Genomic DNA, 17,422 nt, shown 5'->3' on the forward strand with positions numbered 1-17,422 from the left:
AAACGACATGTGCCACCACTTCTCAGCAAAAGCTTTACAAACCATCACATGATTTTGCCATGGTTCTTTTCCCTCTGCTAGAAGACTAGCATGTACCAGGTAGGAGCTGCAGCCAACACTTGCAGGACATGGAAATGAAGCTAGAAACAAACCTATGTTGTTGCAAACCAAGGAGATTCAGGGGCTGTTTGTTACTGCATCATACTCCAGCAAAACCTGACTGATTCACAATATTCGACTACATCTGGCTCCTCAAGAGCAAAAATGGAAGCCAGCAGATGGCTGAACAATAGCATCAATGTACTAAAAAGAAAACTAGTGCCAACTTAGAATTCTATACACAGAGGCACTATCCTTTAAGAAGAAACATTAAATATACACATTGTCATAAAAAACTGAGAGAGTATGCCACCAGGAGACCATTATACATTGAAGGAATTCTAAAGGCTGTTCTGCAGAGAGAAGGAAAATTATCTGAGATGGCAGATCATGGATGCAGGAAGGAATGAAGGACAAAGACCATGGTAAATACGGGGGTCAATCGAACTGAAGATTGGCTGAGTGAAAGAACAATAATAAAGTCTGTGGAGGGACTTCCCTGGTGGTCCCGTGGGTAAGACTCCATGCTCCCAATGCAGGGGCCCCGGGTTTGATCCCTGATTGGGGAACTAGATCCCGCATGCATGCCGCAACTAAGAAGTCCACATGCTGCAACCAAGATGTCCGCATGCCGCAACTAAGACCCGGCGCAGCCAAAATAAATAAATATATTTTTTTAAAAAGTCTTCAGTTATACAGAGAACAGTACCTCGGAAATCAAAGGGTAGTAACTGGAATTTAAGTGTTCTAAGGTCTTTGCACAGTCACCAAGTCAGGAGATACACTAATATCTTATAGCCCCTGATACGCGCTGAGAAGGCACACATCTCTGTGGTACCCTTCCTCATGCTGCTCAGCCTCAGATAAACACAAGCTGAGGATATTCTACAACACACCTGGCCAGTGCTCTTCAAAAAGTGAGGTCACAAAAGATGAGGAAGGATTAAGGAAATGTCAGAGCCTGGAGGAGACTAAGAAGACATGACAACTAAACGCCTTGTGGGGTGCTGGGCTGGATCCTGAACCAGAAAGGGGACATTAGGAGAAAAACTGGTTGAATGCAAATGAAGTCCACAATTTACAGTACCGAACCGCTGTTAACTTCTCAGTTGTCTACACTGTACCTGGTTATGTTTGACATTAACATGAGTGGAGGCTGAGTCAAGGGTATAAGGAAACTCCACTATTTTTGTAACTTTTCTCTAAGACCAAAACTATTTCAAAATTAAATCTAAAAACAAATCACCCAGAAACACTGACTGTTAACATTTCTGGTGTATTTTCTGCCTGTCCCTTATCTTGCACGGGGTGATGTTCTACGCTCCACATAAATAAGATCATGTCAGACACGTGGTTTTATTCTAAACCAGGCTTTCGGAGATGTTACCATGTTACAAATAAGGAAATTAAGGTCTAGAGCAGGTTAAAGGTCATACAGTTAATAAAGGCCCAGACTCAAGGTGAGTGCAGGTCCCCTGATGCTAAATTCCAGAATCGCACTAACCCAATTTTTGAAGGGTAAGTTCATCCACTTGTTCACGTATGCATTTGACCATACCCCGCACCTGCTGTGGGGAGACAGTCTAGGAGACCATGATCCCACCATTAACCTGCTTCCATGCTAAAGGTTTTATACTGCAGCCCAGGGCTCCCAGCCACACAGCCTGCCCGGTGTGACTGGGTAGGACAAAGTGATGTGCCCCTGCAAGAAAAGACTCATTGGGCTTCCCTGGTGGTGCAGTGGTTGAGAGTCCGTCTGCCGATGCAGGGGACACGGGTTCGTGCCCCGGTCCGGGAAGATCCCACATGCCGCGGAGCGGCTGGGCCCGTGAGCCATGGCCGCTAAGCCTGTGCGTCCGGAGCCTGTGCTCCGCAATGGGAGAGGCCACAACAGTGAGAGGCCTGCGTACCACAAAAAAAAAAAAAAAAATTCTAATTGTGGTAAAATACACGTCACACAATTTACCATCTTAACTATCTTCAAGTGTGCAGTTCAGTATTAGGTACATTTATATTGGGGCACCGATCTCCACAACGCTTTCATCTTGCGATGGACTTCCCCAGACTTCTCTCAATCCTTCCCCCTCCCTTCCATACTTCTCCACTGCCTGCCACCCATAAATCACTATAACCAAGGGACTGGAGCCCAGGTCTCACAAGTTCCAGGGCAAGATTCCCTGCTACCACCCTGGGTGGCAGCTGGGCCTGGGCCTAGCTGTGGGGCCAGTGGGCTGGCCAGGCAGCCTGGACTTCCGGGCAGCTTTCACACTGCAGTCCTGCTGCCTCCTGCAGATCGGAGTTCTCTGCCCCAGGGCAGGCACCAGAGCAAGCCCAGGCAGCTCTCAGCTTCCACCTCCTGTTTGCCTGAGGTTGCTCCAGGTCACCAGGGGAGGGTGGGCAGGGAGGGCAAGAGAGGTGAACTCAGGCTCCTCCCCAGCACGAGTGACTCAAGGAGGGGAGTCCAGGTCCCAGGAGTCCACTTTCATCCCAGGGCGTGGGGTGCAGGCAGGTGAGCAGGGTCCTACTCCCTCCACCCCGACAGCCACAATGCCCTGGTCGTGACACAGCTCTCAGGTTTAGAACAATCTTGGACCTGGCAGAAGCTACAGCGGGCACCAGGGGTTACCTGTTAGCCTGCTCTTGCTGTGGTCTGAAATCTTCAGTTGCTGCCTCTCCAGGAATGGCCAGCTCTCCTCCCTCCTCCCTTCACCCTCGGGCTAGGGCCTGGCCCCAGTGGACAAGAGAGGACAAAGGAGGGCAAAGAGTGAAGAGCGGGTGGGCGGGGGCCACACAGCTGTGAAGCCTCTGTAAGTGCCAGGTTCTTTCCCATGGGTTAAGCCATTTCATTTATGACCTGGTTCTGCCTGTTTACAAGTGAAGAAACTGAGGCTCAGAGAGGTCACCAGGAAGTTACAGACTCGGGATTAGAGCCAGGGCCGCCTTTCTTCATCCTCTTCCTCCTGGTTAGAAAGCAGTCATGAGGTGGCTTTTTTGCAGATGGTGGGTTCGAGCTGAGCATGGTCAACCGTCAGGTTTGGGGAGGCACTGGGGGACATGGACTGGAGGCTCAGAACTCGCTGTCTCCTGGGGGTGACTGCCAGATGACCCACAAGTGCCAACGCACTGCATCAAGCACACTGCCCCAGTGACAGAGGATGGGGGAGTGGTTTTGCCTTGGCGGTGGGAGGAGGGGCCTTGGGCACAGTGGATGCCCTTAATGGATTTTCCCAACAACAAGCACTCACAGATGAGGACACTGAGGCAGTCCCCAGCACAGAGGTCTGTGAGGCAGGGGCCAGAGCTGGGCCTGAAGGAGCTGTGGGACCAGTCCTGAAGATGGGACGCCACCTCTCAAGCAGAGGAGAGTGGAGACATAATGCATAGGCTGGAAAGTGCCCTCCAGGGCAGAGTGGGGAAAGGCCAAGAGCAGGCAGTAGGGAGCCCAGGCAGACTGCTGCAAAACTCAAGGAGAAAGGTGATGAGGCCAGAGGTGGCAGCCAGAGAGAAGGGGAAAATTCCAAGCCTCCATTGGTGGCTCCAGGGTTTTACAGTCTTGGCCACTCACAAGTAGCATGGATGCACATACTACCCAGCCCAGGGAAACTGACCCAAGACAATGTGAGTGCGTGCTGGGTGCGGGTTAACAGCCTTCCCAGCCACTTTAAGTCAGGCTCTGTGGCAAGCATTCTGACCTTCTGATCAACCTTCCTCATAAAAAGGAGGACAAACTGACATTTACAGATGCCTACTATCTGCCAAGATACTGTGCTGCGCATGTGCTTCACAGATGATACTTCATTTAATCCTCCCAGCCAAATTATGATCCCCTTTTTGAGATGAGAAGACCAAGGTGTAGAGAAAGAAATGAAGTTGTCCAAGGCCAGCCGATTCAGGAAGTGGGTGCACCCAGGGAGCTTCTTTCCCTTCCCCGGCCCCAGGCATTAAGTGCCTTGCCCCTTGACATCTGGGCAGTGTGGCTCCTGAGCCAACTCCACAGGGATGCCAAGTCTGGGGGCAGGTGGCCCAGGCAGAGGTATCTGCCCTGTGAGCCCAGGAAGGTGAGCAAAGTTCACTGCATACAACCCCCACCCCCGCCCACTCTGGCCTCTCCCACGCTGTCCAGGCAAGCAGGTAGAGGGGGACAGAGGCCTGGTTCCTGTCCAGCCCACCTTCTTTTTTTTTTTTTTTTTTTTGCGGTACGCGGGCCTCTCACTGTTGTGGCCTCTCCCGTTGCGGAGCACAGGCTCCGGACGCGCAGTCTCAGCGGCCATGGCTCACGGGCGCAGCCGCTCCGCGGCATGTGGGATCTTCCCGAACCGGGGCACGAACCCGTGTCTCCTGCATCGGCGGGCGGACTCTTCAACCACTGCGCCACCAGGGAAGCCCCCACCTTCTTTTTTTGTTTTGTTTTGTTTTGTGTTTCACTGAGGCTGCTGGCATTTATTATTTATTATTGTAACCACATCAACTCTGTGGTTACCCATTAACCTTGGGTAAATGTCTCCACTCCTCTCGGAGTACTGTTTTGCTCAGCCTTCAAAAGGGAATAATACTGCTTACCTAAGAGGAGGCGGCGAGAATCAAGGAGGTGATGGACGGAACGCGCCTCTTCCGAAGCTGTCGGGTTCTGGAAACCGAGACGGGCGAGCGAGGCAGGAGGAGAGGAGACGGCAGCGGAGGAGCGGGACGGGCTGGGCGCCCTCTGGGAGCATCGGCCACGTTTCGGGCTGCGGACTGGCCCGGGTCCGAGCTGGCGCACACCGGGCGGCCGCGGCGCCCAGCGCAACCGGCAGGGAGCTCAGGCGCCACCGCCGCGCGGGATCTCGGCAGGCTGGGTTAGGCTGGAGCCGAGAGCCCGGGCGGGGCGGGGGTGGCCCCTGTCCCCGCCCCCCACATCCGGGGGCCTGGGCCTGGCTGTGGGCCGGCCGCGAGCCAGTGAGTCAGGCCGGGTTTTCCCTCCGCCTCTGGGGAAGGCTAGGGAGCGCTGCCGAACGAATTGGCGTCCGTCTCTCGCCAATCCGGCTTCGGCGCCCGCCCGCCCGCGTTTTTCCTGCGCCTGCCGCCTGGCCGCTCCATCCTGGTTCGCAGTCTCTGCTGGAGCCGGCGCCCTGGAGGGAAGGTTCAAGTCCGCGCAAGGGAGCTGCAGCGCGCGAGAGGTACAGAGCGGAGCCGGCATGGTGAGTGGGGCGCGTAGCGGCCTGGGGCCGGACTCGGGCGGGTGGGGCCGGCCGCCGAGGTCTAGCTTACCCGGCGACCTTGGCCAAGCCGGAGCCCTACGCCGGCCGAGGTTCACGGCTGAGAAGTGAGCGAGGGTGGCAAGATGCAGTGTGCGCCCAGGTACCCCTTGCTTCCAGATACCGAAGCACTGAGGTGCGGGATCGGGGACCGTCCGCGAGCAGGGACGCTCTGCTGGGAGGGCGGGCGGCAGGTTACGCTGCAAACGCGCTTTCCTTGGGGCAGCTCCTGGGACCCCTGCACCACTGCTGGGGTGGGGCAGTTGCCCTTGGCGCTGGAGCCTGACCTCGGCTTCCCTGCCCCCAGGCTATCCGCTCGGGGCAAGCCTTAGCGAGGAGCCTGGAAGAGACATCCCCTTCCGCCCCTCAGGTAGCTGGAGGACCTCCCGCAGTTCTGGGGGAGCCCTCGCCTCGGCCACAGCCTTCCCCGGGGAAATTACATGGAGATGCCAACCTCGCCTGCCCCTCCACCTTACCCACGAGACCCCTCTCCTGCCCTCTCCCGCCCCCTCCGGGGTCCCCGCTTCCTCCGCTAACCCCCTACCCTGTACGAGCGGCAGCTGCCAGCCTGCTGCCAGGGGTCCCATGAATAGGGGACGCTCCCAGGTCTTGAGCACCATCCCAGTCTGGCCACAACCTTTGGCCAAAATGAGGGCCCGCCTGGGGTCGGGCGGAAATCGGGGCCCTGACTGCGTCCAGAAAAAGGACTGGGACCTGTCATCTCCCACCCAGCAATCTCCCCGCCTCCACGAGCAGATCGGGGCTCTCCTCGCTTGCACCAGGAGCTCAGCCTGTCCCTCGGCCTCGGTGCTCCCTGCCCGGCCTAGGGAGGGACAGAGGCAGGAGGCTATCCTGGGCCCGGTGATCGGCCTCCTCCCAGAGCCCTCTTAGGCAGGGCTTCTCTCTCTATCGGCTGGCTGTGTGTGGGTGTGTATGTGTGAGACTGAATGAATGCAGCCAGCCTGCTCCCGCCACCGCCTATAGAGCTAGCAGCTTCCAGGGCTCAGAGTCCAAATGCAGCTGTGCTTCCACTATTTCTTCCTGACCCAGGGGCAAGGAGGGGGGATTACAGGCTGAGGGGACGGAGATCCAAACCAACTTGGTTGCAGGTGCCCTTGCGAGTGTGGGGAGCTGAGCAGATATAATACACAGCAGTGTGTGCCCATGGAGGGCAGCTGGGACAGCCTGGAGCAGAAGAGAGGGCCTTGCCTGGGCAGTTGGGATTGTTCTTCGTGTGGGATCTTAGGCAGCTCACCTCTTTCTGGGCCTCAGTTTCCCTAGCTGTAAGATGGGGTAAGGGTAACTACTGTCTTCCCCGCCTCCACGAGGCTGTCGTGGAGATGAGATGATGAAACAAAAGGGCTGATAAAAACTGTAGAGTGCTGTGCAACTGTAAGTGACCATATAGTGATACTAAGAATCACTCCTGCAGCATTTAGACGCTGGACTCTGCCTTTTCACAGGTCGAAGTGGGACTAGGGAATGCCAGCCTCTCCCATTCCCTCCTTGGGCCCCTCTTACTGACTGCCCCCTCTTTTGGAGCTGGGACATTCCAGTCCCATTCCTCAGGGGCAGCTGCAGTCATGCCCCTCAGCAAAGCTGATCCCAAAGCAGGTGGTGGGACCCTCCCCTGGGGCCAGGGCTCAAGAGGGGCTAAAGGCAGCCAAGGCCAGACTGGGAGCTTCCTACCCGAGTACTCTGGGTGCACCCCAGAGGAGATGCACAGTGAGGTCAGGGCAGGCTTCTAAACGTGGGGAGCCTGTGTACAGTTTCCTATGCAACTGAACGTGACCTTAGGCATGTTTTACCTCCTGGGCCTCAGTTTTCTCTTCTGAAGTGGGGGATGACAATATTCCCTTCCCATGTGTGTTGTGAGCACGTGGTAGGCCCAGCAGCAGGCTGACTCAACAAGGCACCCACCAAGGGATACTGGGATGCCTCCCTGAGTGTCCTCTCTTTTTCTGCTTCATGGCCAGGGTGGTCCCCCAGCCCTGTTCTCCTGTCTCCACCAAGGGTTCGTCCAAAGGAGATGCTCCCAGTGTCCAGGCTCTCCGTGTTTCTGGCTAATCTTGGAGCGGGTGGAGGGGGAGGTGGAAGCAGGAGTAAAGGGGCCCTGTTGGGGCTAACCGGGACCTGTGCAGAATAGGACCTATGTGGCCCAGCCGAAACCTTGCTGGCAGGGCGGTGGGGTGATGGTGGTGAGGTTCAGCTCTGTGCAGAGCTCTGGTCCCCAGGCACATAATGAGTTCTGGGCGGGGAAGCCCAGGCACTTGGAGGAGGAGGCCCTGTTTTTCGCTCTGGCGGTCCCAGAGAGGCTGCAAGGCACTTGCTGTCTCTCTCTCCCTCCTCCCCCCACACATCCTCTCCTGCACAGCTGCTCTGGCCTGAGTGGACCAGTCCCTGGGCTTCCAAGCAATGGAAAGGCATGTGTGTATTGGGGGTGTGGGGGAGGCAGGGGAGGTGGATGGACTCCTTTAGGAAAAAGGACTGTCCCCAGACTGAGACCTGGGCAGGGTGGAGCCTCCCAAAAGCCAGGGGCCTTGGCCCTACTGGGGGGGCTAATAATATAGCCAGAGAAGTTATCTAGGAGGGGTGGAGGGTGGAGGGTGGGGGCCTTAGGGAAAGACAAAGGGAAGGGCTGTTTTTGCCCCTCCATCTAGCTCCATAGTTATTTCAAATTGCTCAACTCACTTGTGGAGAAAAGCCGATCGTGTGTGTGTGTGTGTGTGTGTGTGTGTGTGTGTGTGTGTGTGGTGTGCGCGCATGCGCGCACACACACACATACACTCCCCTACATCTAGCAGCCTTGGGACTAGGGAGGACAATATGTATTCGTGCGTTATGTGTGTGTCTGGAAGGTGATCAGTGCTGTGTGGATGACCTTGAGCGTGACTGTGTCTGCTGTTGGATCCTCTCTGTGTCCTCTAACGGAGGAACTTACGTGCCGCTGGTGGCACTGACTGGACTGCCGTATGTGTGTGGTGTATGTGCTGTTTTGGCCCATGGCTGCCTCTCCCCTGGACCTGAGACCCTTTGTGGGGATTATGGAGTGTCGGTTATTGCTCCCTGAGATAGGAAATGAGGCTCTGGCCAGCAGACGTGAGGCACTGTGTGTTTGGGATAAAGTGGGCATATTTGGCACCACTGCCACCATCCCAGCCACCATGCTCTCACCAGGTTTACAGTTCACAAGCCCTTTCACCTCCCCATCTCTGTGACTGTCACAGCAACCCTATAAGGATGGCAGGGCAGGTAGAGTCTTTCCCACTTTGGGGAAAGGTGGGGAAACTGAGGCATGGCGAAGGGAGGTGCTTCGTGGAGAGATGGTGTGAGAGTGTGCTGGAGACCACATTCTCTGCTGTCTACCTCCCCAAGAAGCAGTGACAGGAGTTCAGTGGGCTGTGTGACAGAGCGGTGTCTGTTGCTGGGTGGGCTTGTCATGGTGAGGGGGTGTCAGATTGGGGGGCAAGATGCTTCAATTCCAACTCTTGGGCTGTGGGTGACATCCTGGGTCCCCACTAGACATTTGGCAGTCATGTTACTAGAATCACAGGCATCCTCACTCTGACCAGCTATGTGACCTTGGGCAAGCCACTTCACCTCTCGGAGCCCCCAGTGCCCTTACCTAAAAAACCAGATAGTTAACCATATGCCAGGGCTCCGTGAAACCCCTACGCAGGGCCATGTCACTGTAGGTGCCCAGCACCTGTCATTCCTTATCTGGATGACTCTCTTAACCCTGTGTGGCTTGTGACACCCCCAGAGAGGTTGAGCTGTCTGGGGGCTGGTAGGGGAGGGTTGGGAAGGTTGCTTTTGCCCGGGGTGAGATTGAGGGCCACAGGGTGTGGGGGCAGGGCTGTGCCCTTCCACCCCCCTCCCTCCTTCCCACTCCCTGTGAGCTTTGTGTTCTACAAACACAAAACCTGGAAATAGTTGAGGAAGATGGAACCTCCTAACCATTGTTTGGAGCGGGAGTCAGTGTCCCGGAAGCATATTGGGTTGTGGGGCAGGGCGGGGGGATGGACTGGCAGCTGCATTGTGCCTGCTGGGTGTCTGTCCGTGAATGGGAACAGCTGGGTGGGAGGCAGAGAAGGTGGCATTCATTCACTTGGCAAGTCCTTTCTGAGCACCTACTGTGTGCCAGGTGCTGGCCTGGATCCAGCGGGGCACTAGGGACAGGCCCTGCCCTCCACAGTGCGGTCCCAGCACAGGTGGGAGACCTGGTCGCTCAGGAACTTGCTGGCGGCGTTCACGTGTCTACCAGCTAAGCTCAGCTTCAGCCAGCCTGTGTTGATCCTGGCTGTAGGCCAGGCCCTGGACTGGGCGTTTTGTCCTCTAATCTTAGTCAGTCCTCCCAGCATCCCTGAGTGATAAGAGTTGTCATGGCCATTGTCCAGATGAGGAAGCCAGAGCCCACACACTGACTGGTTCCACACATTGGGTCAGGATTTGGGTCCCGCTGCCTGGTGGTGGGCTTTGGAGGGGCAGCATATACAGGGGCTGGCAGGGCTCCAGCTGCCCCTTCCCCCTGCCTCGCACCACTGCCCCAACATGGACACCTGTTCCGGAACTTGTGGCCATTGTTCCCACCGTCCTTCCCCTCGGGCCCTTCCTGTTTGTATCCGTCTTGCGGTAGCCCCCAACCCCACCCGTGCCAGGTGTTTCCCTTGGGAAAACTCTGACCCTCTGCAGGAAGAGGGGTTGAGTGGGGTTTTCCCCCTCCCAAGGGAAGAAGGAATGGAAATTCTGAGGCCACCAGCCCTGGTTCTCTGGTGCCCTCTGCCCACCCACAACATTAGGTGCCTGGCAAGAGAATGAACAAAGTTAGAGTCAGACAGCGATGGAGTCCTCAGCTGGCCCAGTCCTGGGAGGGGCCCCTATCCTGCTGCTTCAGGTCCTGGTCCCCCGTGACCCCAGTCATACCCTGGCCCCTAGTCGGAGCTGGAGCACTAGACAGGTAGCCTTGGGACCTCTACTCCTTTCTCTAGGAATCCTGTCCTGGATTCTCTCTGGAACCCACATCTGCCACTCCTGGGTGGGCCAGGTGGGGAGCTGACACAGAGAGCAAGCACTTGGTTTTAGGGCATCAGGGGAGTTGGGCAGCAAGCGCCTACCTGCTCTGATGGAGCCTCCCGACCCCCAGAAGCAGCTGCCTGTGCCCTGGTGAAACTTCATGGCCACAGCCCCAGGCCCTGCTGGCATTGCCATGGGCAACGTGGGCAGCCTGTTGGAACGGCAGGACATTTCCCCTGAAGAGCTACGGGCAGCACTCGCAGGGTCTCGGGGCTCCCGCCAGCCTGATGGGCTGTTCCGGAAAAGCTTGGGCCAGCGCGAGCTCTTCAGCTACCTGCACCTCCCCAAGAAGGACAGCAAGACCACCAAGCGGGCCTCTCGGACCGAGCCTGCCGACTATGCCACCCTCTACTACCAGGAACATCCTCGGGCCAGTGACTTCAGCAAGACTTCGCTGCCTGAGCGGGGTCGTTTTGACAAGGTGTGCCTCTGCCGTGCCCCTCCCTACTGTGGTAGTGTGGGGATGGGGGCTTCCTTGGAGACCCTGATGCTGGGATGGGATGTGAAAGTCTTTTTTTTTTTTTTTTAATAACATGCGGAATTTTTTTTAAATATATAGTTTATTTATTTGGTTGCACTGGGTCTTAGTTGCGGCAAGTGGGCTCCTTAGTTGCGGCACATGGGCTCCTTAGTTATGGCAGGTGGCCTCCTTAGTTGCAGCATGCATGTGGGATTTAGTTCCCTGACCAGGGATTGAACTGGGGCCCCTTGCATCGGAGCGCAGAGTCTTAACCACTGCGCCACCAGGGAAGTCCCATGAAAGTGTTGCTATGGGCAGGCTTGAGACTTGGTCACTGCCTCTTGGTGACATGTCCCCCATGTTCTCAAAGAGGATTCCCAGGGGCTGCGGGAGGGAGCATCGGAGGGCAGAGCAGAGCAGTCAGCCCAGGGTCTCATTCCTGCCCTCTCTTCCTGGCAGTGCCACATTCGCCCATCAGTATTCAAGCCGACAGTGGGCACCGGGAAAGGCTTCCTGTCCACGCAGAGCCTGGCGGCCCACAAGGGTCAGAAGCTGTGGCGCAGCAATGGCAGCCTGCACACGCTGGCCTGCCACCCTCCCCTGAGCCCAGGGCCCCGGGCCAGCCAGGCCCAGGCCCGTGCCCAGCTGCTGCACGCCCTCAGCCTGGATGAGGGTGGCCCTGAGCCCGAGCCCAGTCTGTCCGACTCCTCCAGTGGAGGCAGCTTTGGCCGCAGTCCCAGCACTGGTCCCGGCCCCTTCTGCTCCTCCCTGGGCCACACTAACCACCTCGGGGGCTCCCTGGACCGGGCCTCACGGGGTCCCAAGGAGGCTATGCTGAGCTGCTTGCCTGAACCACCACCCCCCTACGAGTTCTCCTGCCCCACTGCCGAGGACATGGTGGCCGTGCTGCCCGACACCTGCGAGGAGCTCAAGAGGGGCCTCAGTGATGAGAATGGCACCAACCCCTTCACGCAGGTGAGAGCAGCCCCTGCCTTGGTGTGCTGTTCTGTCCCTTGGCATTAGAGTACAGGGCAAACAGAGGGTCACCAGCCAGCTCTCCCACATGGCTCTGGGCACAAGAGAATAAGGAAGAGAGAGGTGATTTGGCTCCTCTCCCCAAGCCCCACGTGGTGGGGATGTCATGGCATTGGTGGTCCTTGCTGGGAGTTGGGTGGGAGGGAGACTCCCTGGGAGGGCCATGTGTTGAGGACACTTCACCTCTGGAGGACATCGTGGGTTAGGGCACATGTGTGGCCAGAGCATTGGACCCTGGACCCTGTGGTGTTGAGGCACAGGATGTTAGAAGCAGCTGGAGTGTTGGATCTGTGGGCCAGCCATGGGAGTGCAGGCAGTCGGTGTCCGGGAGGCAGGGCCGTGTGTGGATATCAGGGCATGGCAGGTGCCTCTTCCTCTTTGCAGGTGCTGGAGGAGCGCCAGCGTCTGTGGCTGTCTGAGCTGAAGCGCCTATACGTGGAGCAGTTGCATGAGGTGACCCAGAAGGCCGAGCGTAGTGAGCGCAACCTCCAGCTGCAGCTGTTCATGGCCCAGCAGGAGCAACGGCGCCTACGCAAGGAGCTGCGGGCACAGCAGGGCCTGGGCCCAGAAGCCGATCCCAGTGCCCGATCAGAGGAAGAAGCCCGATGGGAGGTGAGAGACTAGGCATTCAGAAACTCCTGCCCTCATTACTGTCATCCCATCCTCTAGCTGCCTTCCAACTGGTCCCCCCTTACCCTGCTTTGCTTGGCTCTTGCCCATCCCTGTCCCCCTTCAGGTGTGCCAGAAGACAGCAGAGATTAGCCTCCTGAAGCAGCAGCTGCGGGAGGCCCAGGCTGAGCTGGCACAGAAGCTTGCTGAGATCTTCAGCCTGAAGACGCAACTTCGGGGCAGCCGGGTACAAGCCCAGGCCCAGGACGCAGAGCTGGCCCAGCTGCGAGAGGCTGTGCGGAGCCTGCAGGAGCAGGCCCCTCGGGAGGAGGCCCCAGGCAGCTGTGAGACCGATGACTGCAAGAGCAGGGGGCTGCTGGGGGAGGCAGGAGGCAGTGAGGCCGGCGATGGTGCCAAGCAGCTGCGGGCTGAGCTGCTGAAGGAGCGGCTCCGGGGCCAGGAGCAGGCGCTGCGCTTTGAGCAGGAGCGGCGGATATGGCAGGAGGAGAAGGAGCGGGTGCTGCGCTACCAGCGGGAGATCCAGGGGGGCTACATGGACATGTACCACCGCAACCAGGTGCTGGAACAGGAGCTGCGGGCACTGCGGGAGCCCCTCGCGCCCTGGAGCCCTCGGCTTGAGTCCTCCAAGATCTGAGGCCAGCGGAGTGAGCTGACAGCAGAAGCACTGTCAGAAGATGGCTTGCACAAGCCCACTCTGAGACGGCCAGCTCCTTCCTTACGTTGGTCTGGGGCAGAATCTGCTGTGACCAGCCAAAGATGGAGAGGCTCGCTGAGAGAAGGGATCCAGTGGGGCTGTGGGCTGGATGGGTGCCAGCAGCAGGAGCCAGGGCAAGGCCCTACTGGCTGAGGAATACCCAGGCAGAGCCCAGCCCTGCTCTCTGAAGTAGGTGTGGCCCAGGAAAGGAGGTTTGGGAGTGAAGAGCCCTGTGATGCAAAAGGGCCAGTGTGAGGGAGGGAGACTGGGGTGGGAACACTGGCCTCCCCAGAATAAAATCACATTTTCTACGAGGAGGCACCAGGTGATGATGTTGGGCCTGTCCCTGACCTGAGTCCAGAGGATCGTGGACGGTCAGGGTTAGGGCTGTTGTCCCAGGCTGTAGCTCCACCATGTTCATGGTCAGTGGGGAGGGTATGCCTTGTGCCTCTGTGTGCAGCTGCTGGACATGCACGTTGGGGACTGGAGGAATCCTTGCCCTGGCACCACAGAGTTCCTTAGCTGCCATGTGGGATGAAATTCCTTTCTTTAGCATCAGTGGGACTTTTCAGAAGGCAAGTCAGCCAAGGTATTGCTATAACATGAAACAACATCCTCTTTTTGGAAAGGCTGGGCCCCAGGTTCCCAGGCCCAGCTGGATGCGGGGCCGGCCTAACACAGCTTCTGCTGGAGAACCTTAAGCCTCCAGGAGGGGCCCTGCCCCTCCCAGAATATACCTCCCACCTTTCTCTCTGGCTTGTGCACCCCTCCCTCCGTTGGGATGAGGGCCCTGGGAAGGTGCGGGAGATGAGGCAGAGAAAGCTTGGTAAAGGGCCAAAACCACAGCCCTTTACCACAGAACCACAGGGAATGTGGACATTTCCCTGTAGGCATGGGGGGCCATGGGGTATTCTTGAGCAGGAGTGAGATATGATCTGATTTGTATTCTGGAAAGTTCTTTCCTGGAAGGAAGCACCCCCATCCCTGGCCCTGCATTTGGCTCCGTGACCCTTGCTCTTAGCCAAGGCTGGTCCTTGGCCCCTAAAACCCACTCCCATCCTTGCCCTCTCAGACATCTGGCTTCCCCTCTGGCCCATTGCTCCCTCCTGGGTGGGTGATCTGGAGCACAGAACAAGTCTGGCTGTGCAAGAGGCATCTCCCTAGCCCTTGCTCTGGAGTTTGGTGTCCTTACAGATGCATCCGTGTAACTGCTGCCATGCGTGGAGCGCTTCCTGCCTGCCTGGTGCTGTGTTAGGCTGTCAGGGCATGGGGGGGTCAGGGTTGAATGAGATGTGCTTCCTGCCACAGGGGAGCCAGCACACAGAAGTCTCCCTCCCAGGCCCAGTCATGGTGGGGCAGTGGCCACGTCTGAGATCTCTGCAGAGACCCCCAGTTTGTTCCCTAATGGCTGTGATCAGCTCCTTCCCTGGCCACGCCTGGCAGCCCCCTCAGGCCCCAACAAGTGGGTCCTGGTGGTGGAGTGGAGTCGCTGTGCAGGGGTCTGGATGCAGCTGTGGAGTGTGAGCCAGTGTGCCCCACCTTTTTAGGGCAGAGCAGGGTGTGTGTTGTCTGCCGTGGGGGTGGTGTGTTTATGTGTGTGAGTGTCAGGTGTGTATAGTAGAGATGTGCTGTGGGTGGTGGGTGTGTCTAAGGGGGTGTGTTTGGGGTTCCTGGGTTGGAGGCCTGGAGGGCTGCTTCCTGGTCCCTCTCTCTGTTGCATTCTTTCCCACCAGTCTCAGCCCCTTTTAGCACTGACCAGGCTTGCCTGGAGCCTGTGACCAGGGCAGACCCCTGGGCCTAGCTGAGACCCATCTGGGCTCACCCCTGAGCCCAGGTCCTCTGCCTGGGGAGGGAAAGCAGGGACACTTGGGTTAGGCTGGCCTGTCCATGACAGGCCTTGATACCCATTTCACACACCCCTTCTAATCGAGGTTTCTGGGTCAATGGTTCCTCCGAAGGGCCCTCCAGAGCTCAGTGCTAGCCTGAAGACTGAGTCACCCCCAGGGCCTGGAGCTGGTCAGGCTGGGTGCCCACGTGCCCCACAGTGGCTGGGGTCCACCTTTTGGTGTCCCAGCTCTGCAGAACAGCTCCCCACCCAGCAATTAGGGAGCTGGGCTGGCCAGTATAGCCAGCGGGGAGTGGGCGGGCGGTACCAAAACTTGGCAGCTGTGCCAGAAACCAAAGCCAGGCCCAGATGTAGGGGGAGGGCACGAGAGAGCCGAAGCTGGGGTGGCTCAGAGGGAACCAGATCCCTGTGAGCTCATCCCTGCTGGGAAAACCAGTTCCCTGTCCCCAAGCCGGCTGGGTGGCTCTGGGGCCAGGCGATCACAGGTGCCACTGTAGTGGCTACTGCTTGGGGCAGCCCCTCTGTCCTGCCCCTGGTGGACCCCTCAGCTCCCCAGCTGTCCTCAGACCCCCTCCCCCAGCAGACTAGGCCCAGGAGCTAATTCTCTCCAGACTGAGACTAGCTCCCTACACTGGGCTCCCTGCCCTTGGTCCCTCTTGTTCTCAGCTCAGATAGCTTCACACCCTCCAGTAGCTCCCTGGGCCCCTTAACCTGTCACTTGAGGCCTCTGACAGTCTCCCTCCAGGGTCACTGATAGTGGTGCCTCTCCTGATGCCAGCAGCCCTCTGGGCCCTCATTCTCCAGATGCCCCCTCACAGTGCTCAGATCTTGCCTCCTTAGGAAAGCCTTCCCTGCACTGACACCCTGCCTAGGCAATTCCTCATTCCCTATGCCCACATCCCCTCCGTCTCTCCACCAGATTTTTCTGTGCTGTTGGAATTGTCAGTTTGCCTCTGTTTCCACTGGGCTGTGGGCATGGTTGGGGCAGGGCCGCTCTTCTGTTTTCATCCCCAGAGCCTGCTCTGGTTCTAGCCCAGCAGACACTGGGGGGCTTTGGAGTCAAGAGAGACCACACCCCTCCCCTGACTAGCATATGGATTCAAGCTGGTGGGGCGGGGGGAAGATGGCAAAGGCTCCAGCTCCAAGCATTCATTCACCTTTCGTGCCATCTGGTCTGAACCAGGTCTGTGCCAAGCACTGCCATTCACTGCACAGTGATGTACTGAGTGCCTCCCTCGGGGAGGAAGCCAAGGTGCTCAAAGCCTCTGCCCCTGTGGCCCTTCCCGGAGGGTGGGGGAGAGAGACAACACACACACAGGTCCACAGTAGTGACTGGGCCAGAAAAGTGCGAACATACAGAGGTGGGGATAACAGAGGCACCTCCACAGTGGTGAGCAAGTCAGCAGATCTCGGAGAAGGCAGAGGGAGCCCATCTGGGGGATGGAGAGTAAATTTCTTTGAGACTGGGGGAGCTGCAGGTATTAGGGAAACTTTTTCCAAAGAGGGTGCAGGTGACAATTCAGATTGCATAACCCACCACCCTAGTAGGTGGGGGCTTTACCCCTCTGTATTGGATTCAGGAAAGAAAAAGAATGTGCTGTTTCTTGCAACAAAAACAAAAGTGGAATAGGTCATGAGAGGTGAAGTTTGAGTGCCATGGGAGTTCAGAGGAGAGCTGGCTCACTTATCACTCCAGGTCATAGTGGGGCAGGGGGACAGATGTTGACCAAACTTTGGTCGGCCACTTCCGAGCTTTCTTTTTCACTGTGCCTTCCTGTGTCCTTATGCAGTCCAGTTCTAGCGAGAATCCTGCTAACTTAGGTTAGACAGAGTTCTCCCATCCTCCATATCTGATCACCTTCCATATCTAATCTGGTTCCTCAGCCTCCACCATCTCCAGGGTTATGTCTGGTCACTCTGGCCTGCCTTCACTGAGAATCCTCTGAAGTTGTTTAGCCAGTTCCCCCTGCACCTTGAGGTTTCCTCTTAGTAATTTTCCATCTGCTGACCTCCACCCTGCTCCTTGGCTATGAATTCAATGTTTCCTGGTTATATTTGGAGTTGAGGCCACTCTCTGGCCCCTACCACAAAACCCCATTCCAGTAGCCCCCTTGAATAAAGTCTTCCTTACCATATTCTTTAACACGTGTCATGAGTAATTTTTTTCTTTAACAGGGGTAATCTTCTCAGAGGAGGGGAAGTTGTGGGTATTTCCTCTGGAGTAGGGTGAGATGAAGGCATTCCAGGATGGGCCTGGATTTGGTCACGGGGAAGCGTGTGGCAGGTCTATGAGAGGATCTTGTCTGGAAAGGGGTGAAAGGAGGCAAGCTGGACAGCCTGCCAAGCTGGCA

At 57.3% G+C, this 17,422-nt stretch overlaps 1 protein-coding gene across 1 annotated transcript; it reads left to right on the top strand.

Annotated features, from left to right (window-relative positions):
* The first annotated feature begins 5,038 nt into the window (after positions 1–5,038).
* On the top strand, positions 5,039–17,161 carry N4BP3 (NEDD4 binding protein 3). Its single transcript, XM_079917277.1, has 5 exons — positions 5,039–5,276; positions 10,477–10,827; positions 11,326–11,841; positions 12,286–12,513; positions 12,638–17,161. Exons 2-5 carry the CDS (start codon positions 10,507–10,509, stop codon positions 13,163–13,165), a joined length of 1,593 nt encoding a protein of 530 aa, XP_079773403.1. The 5' UTR covers positions 5,039–5,276; positions 10,477–10,506; the 3' UTR covers positions 13,166–17,161.
* Positions 17,162–17,422: the final 261 nt, after the last annotated feature.

Source organism: Stenella coeruleoalba, assembly GCF_951394435.1.
Source record: "Stenella coeruleoalba genome assembly, chromosome: 3".
In the NCBI taxonomy this organism is placed as follows: domain Eukaryota; kingdom Metazoa; phylum Chordata; class Mammalia; order Artiodactyla; family Delphinidae; genus Stenella; species Stenella coeruleoalba.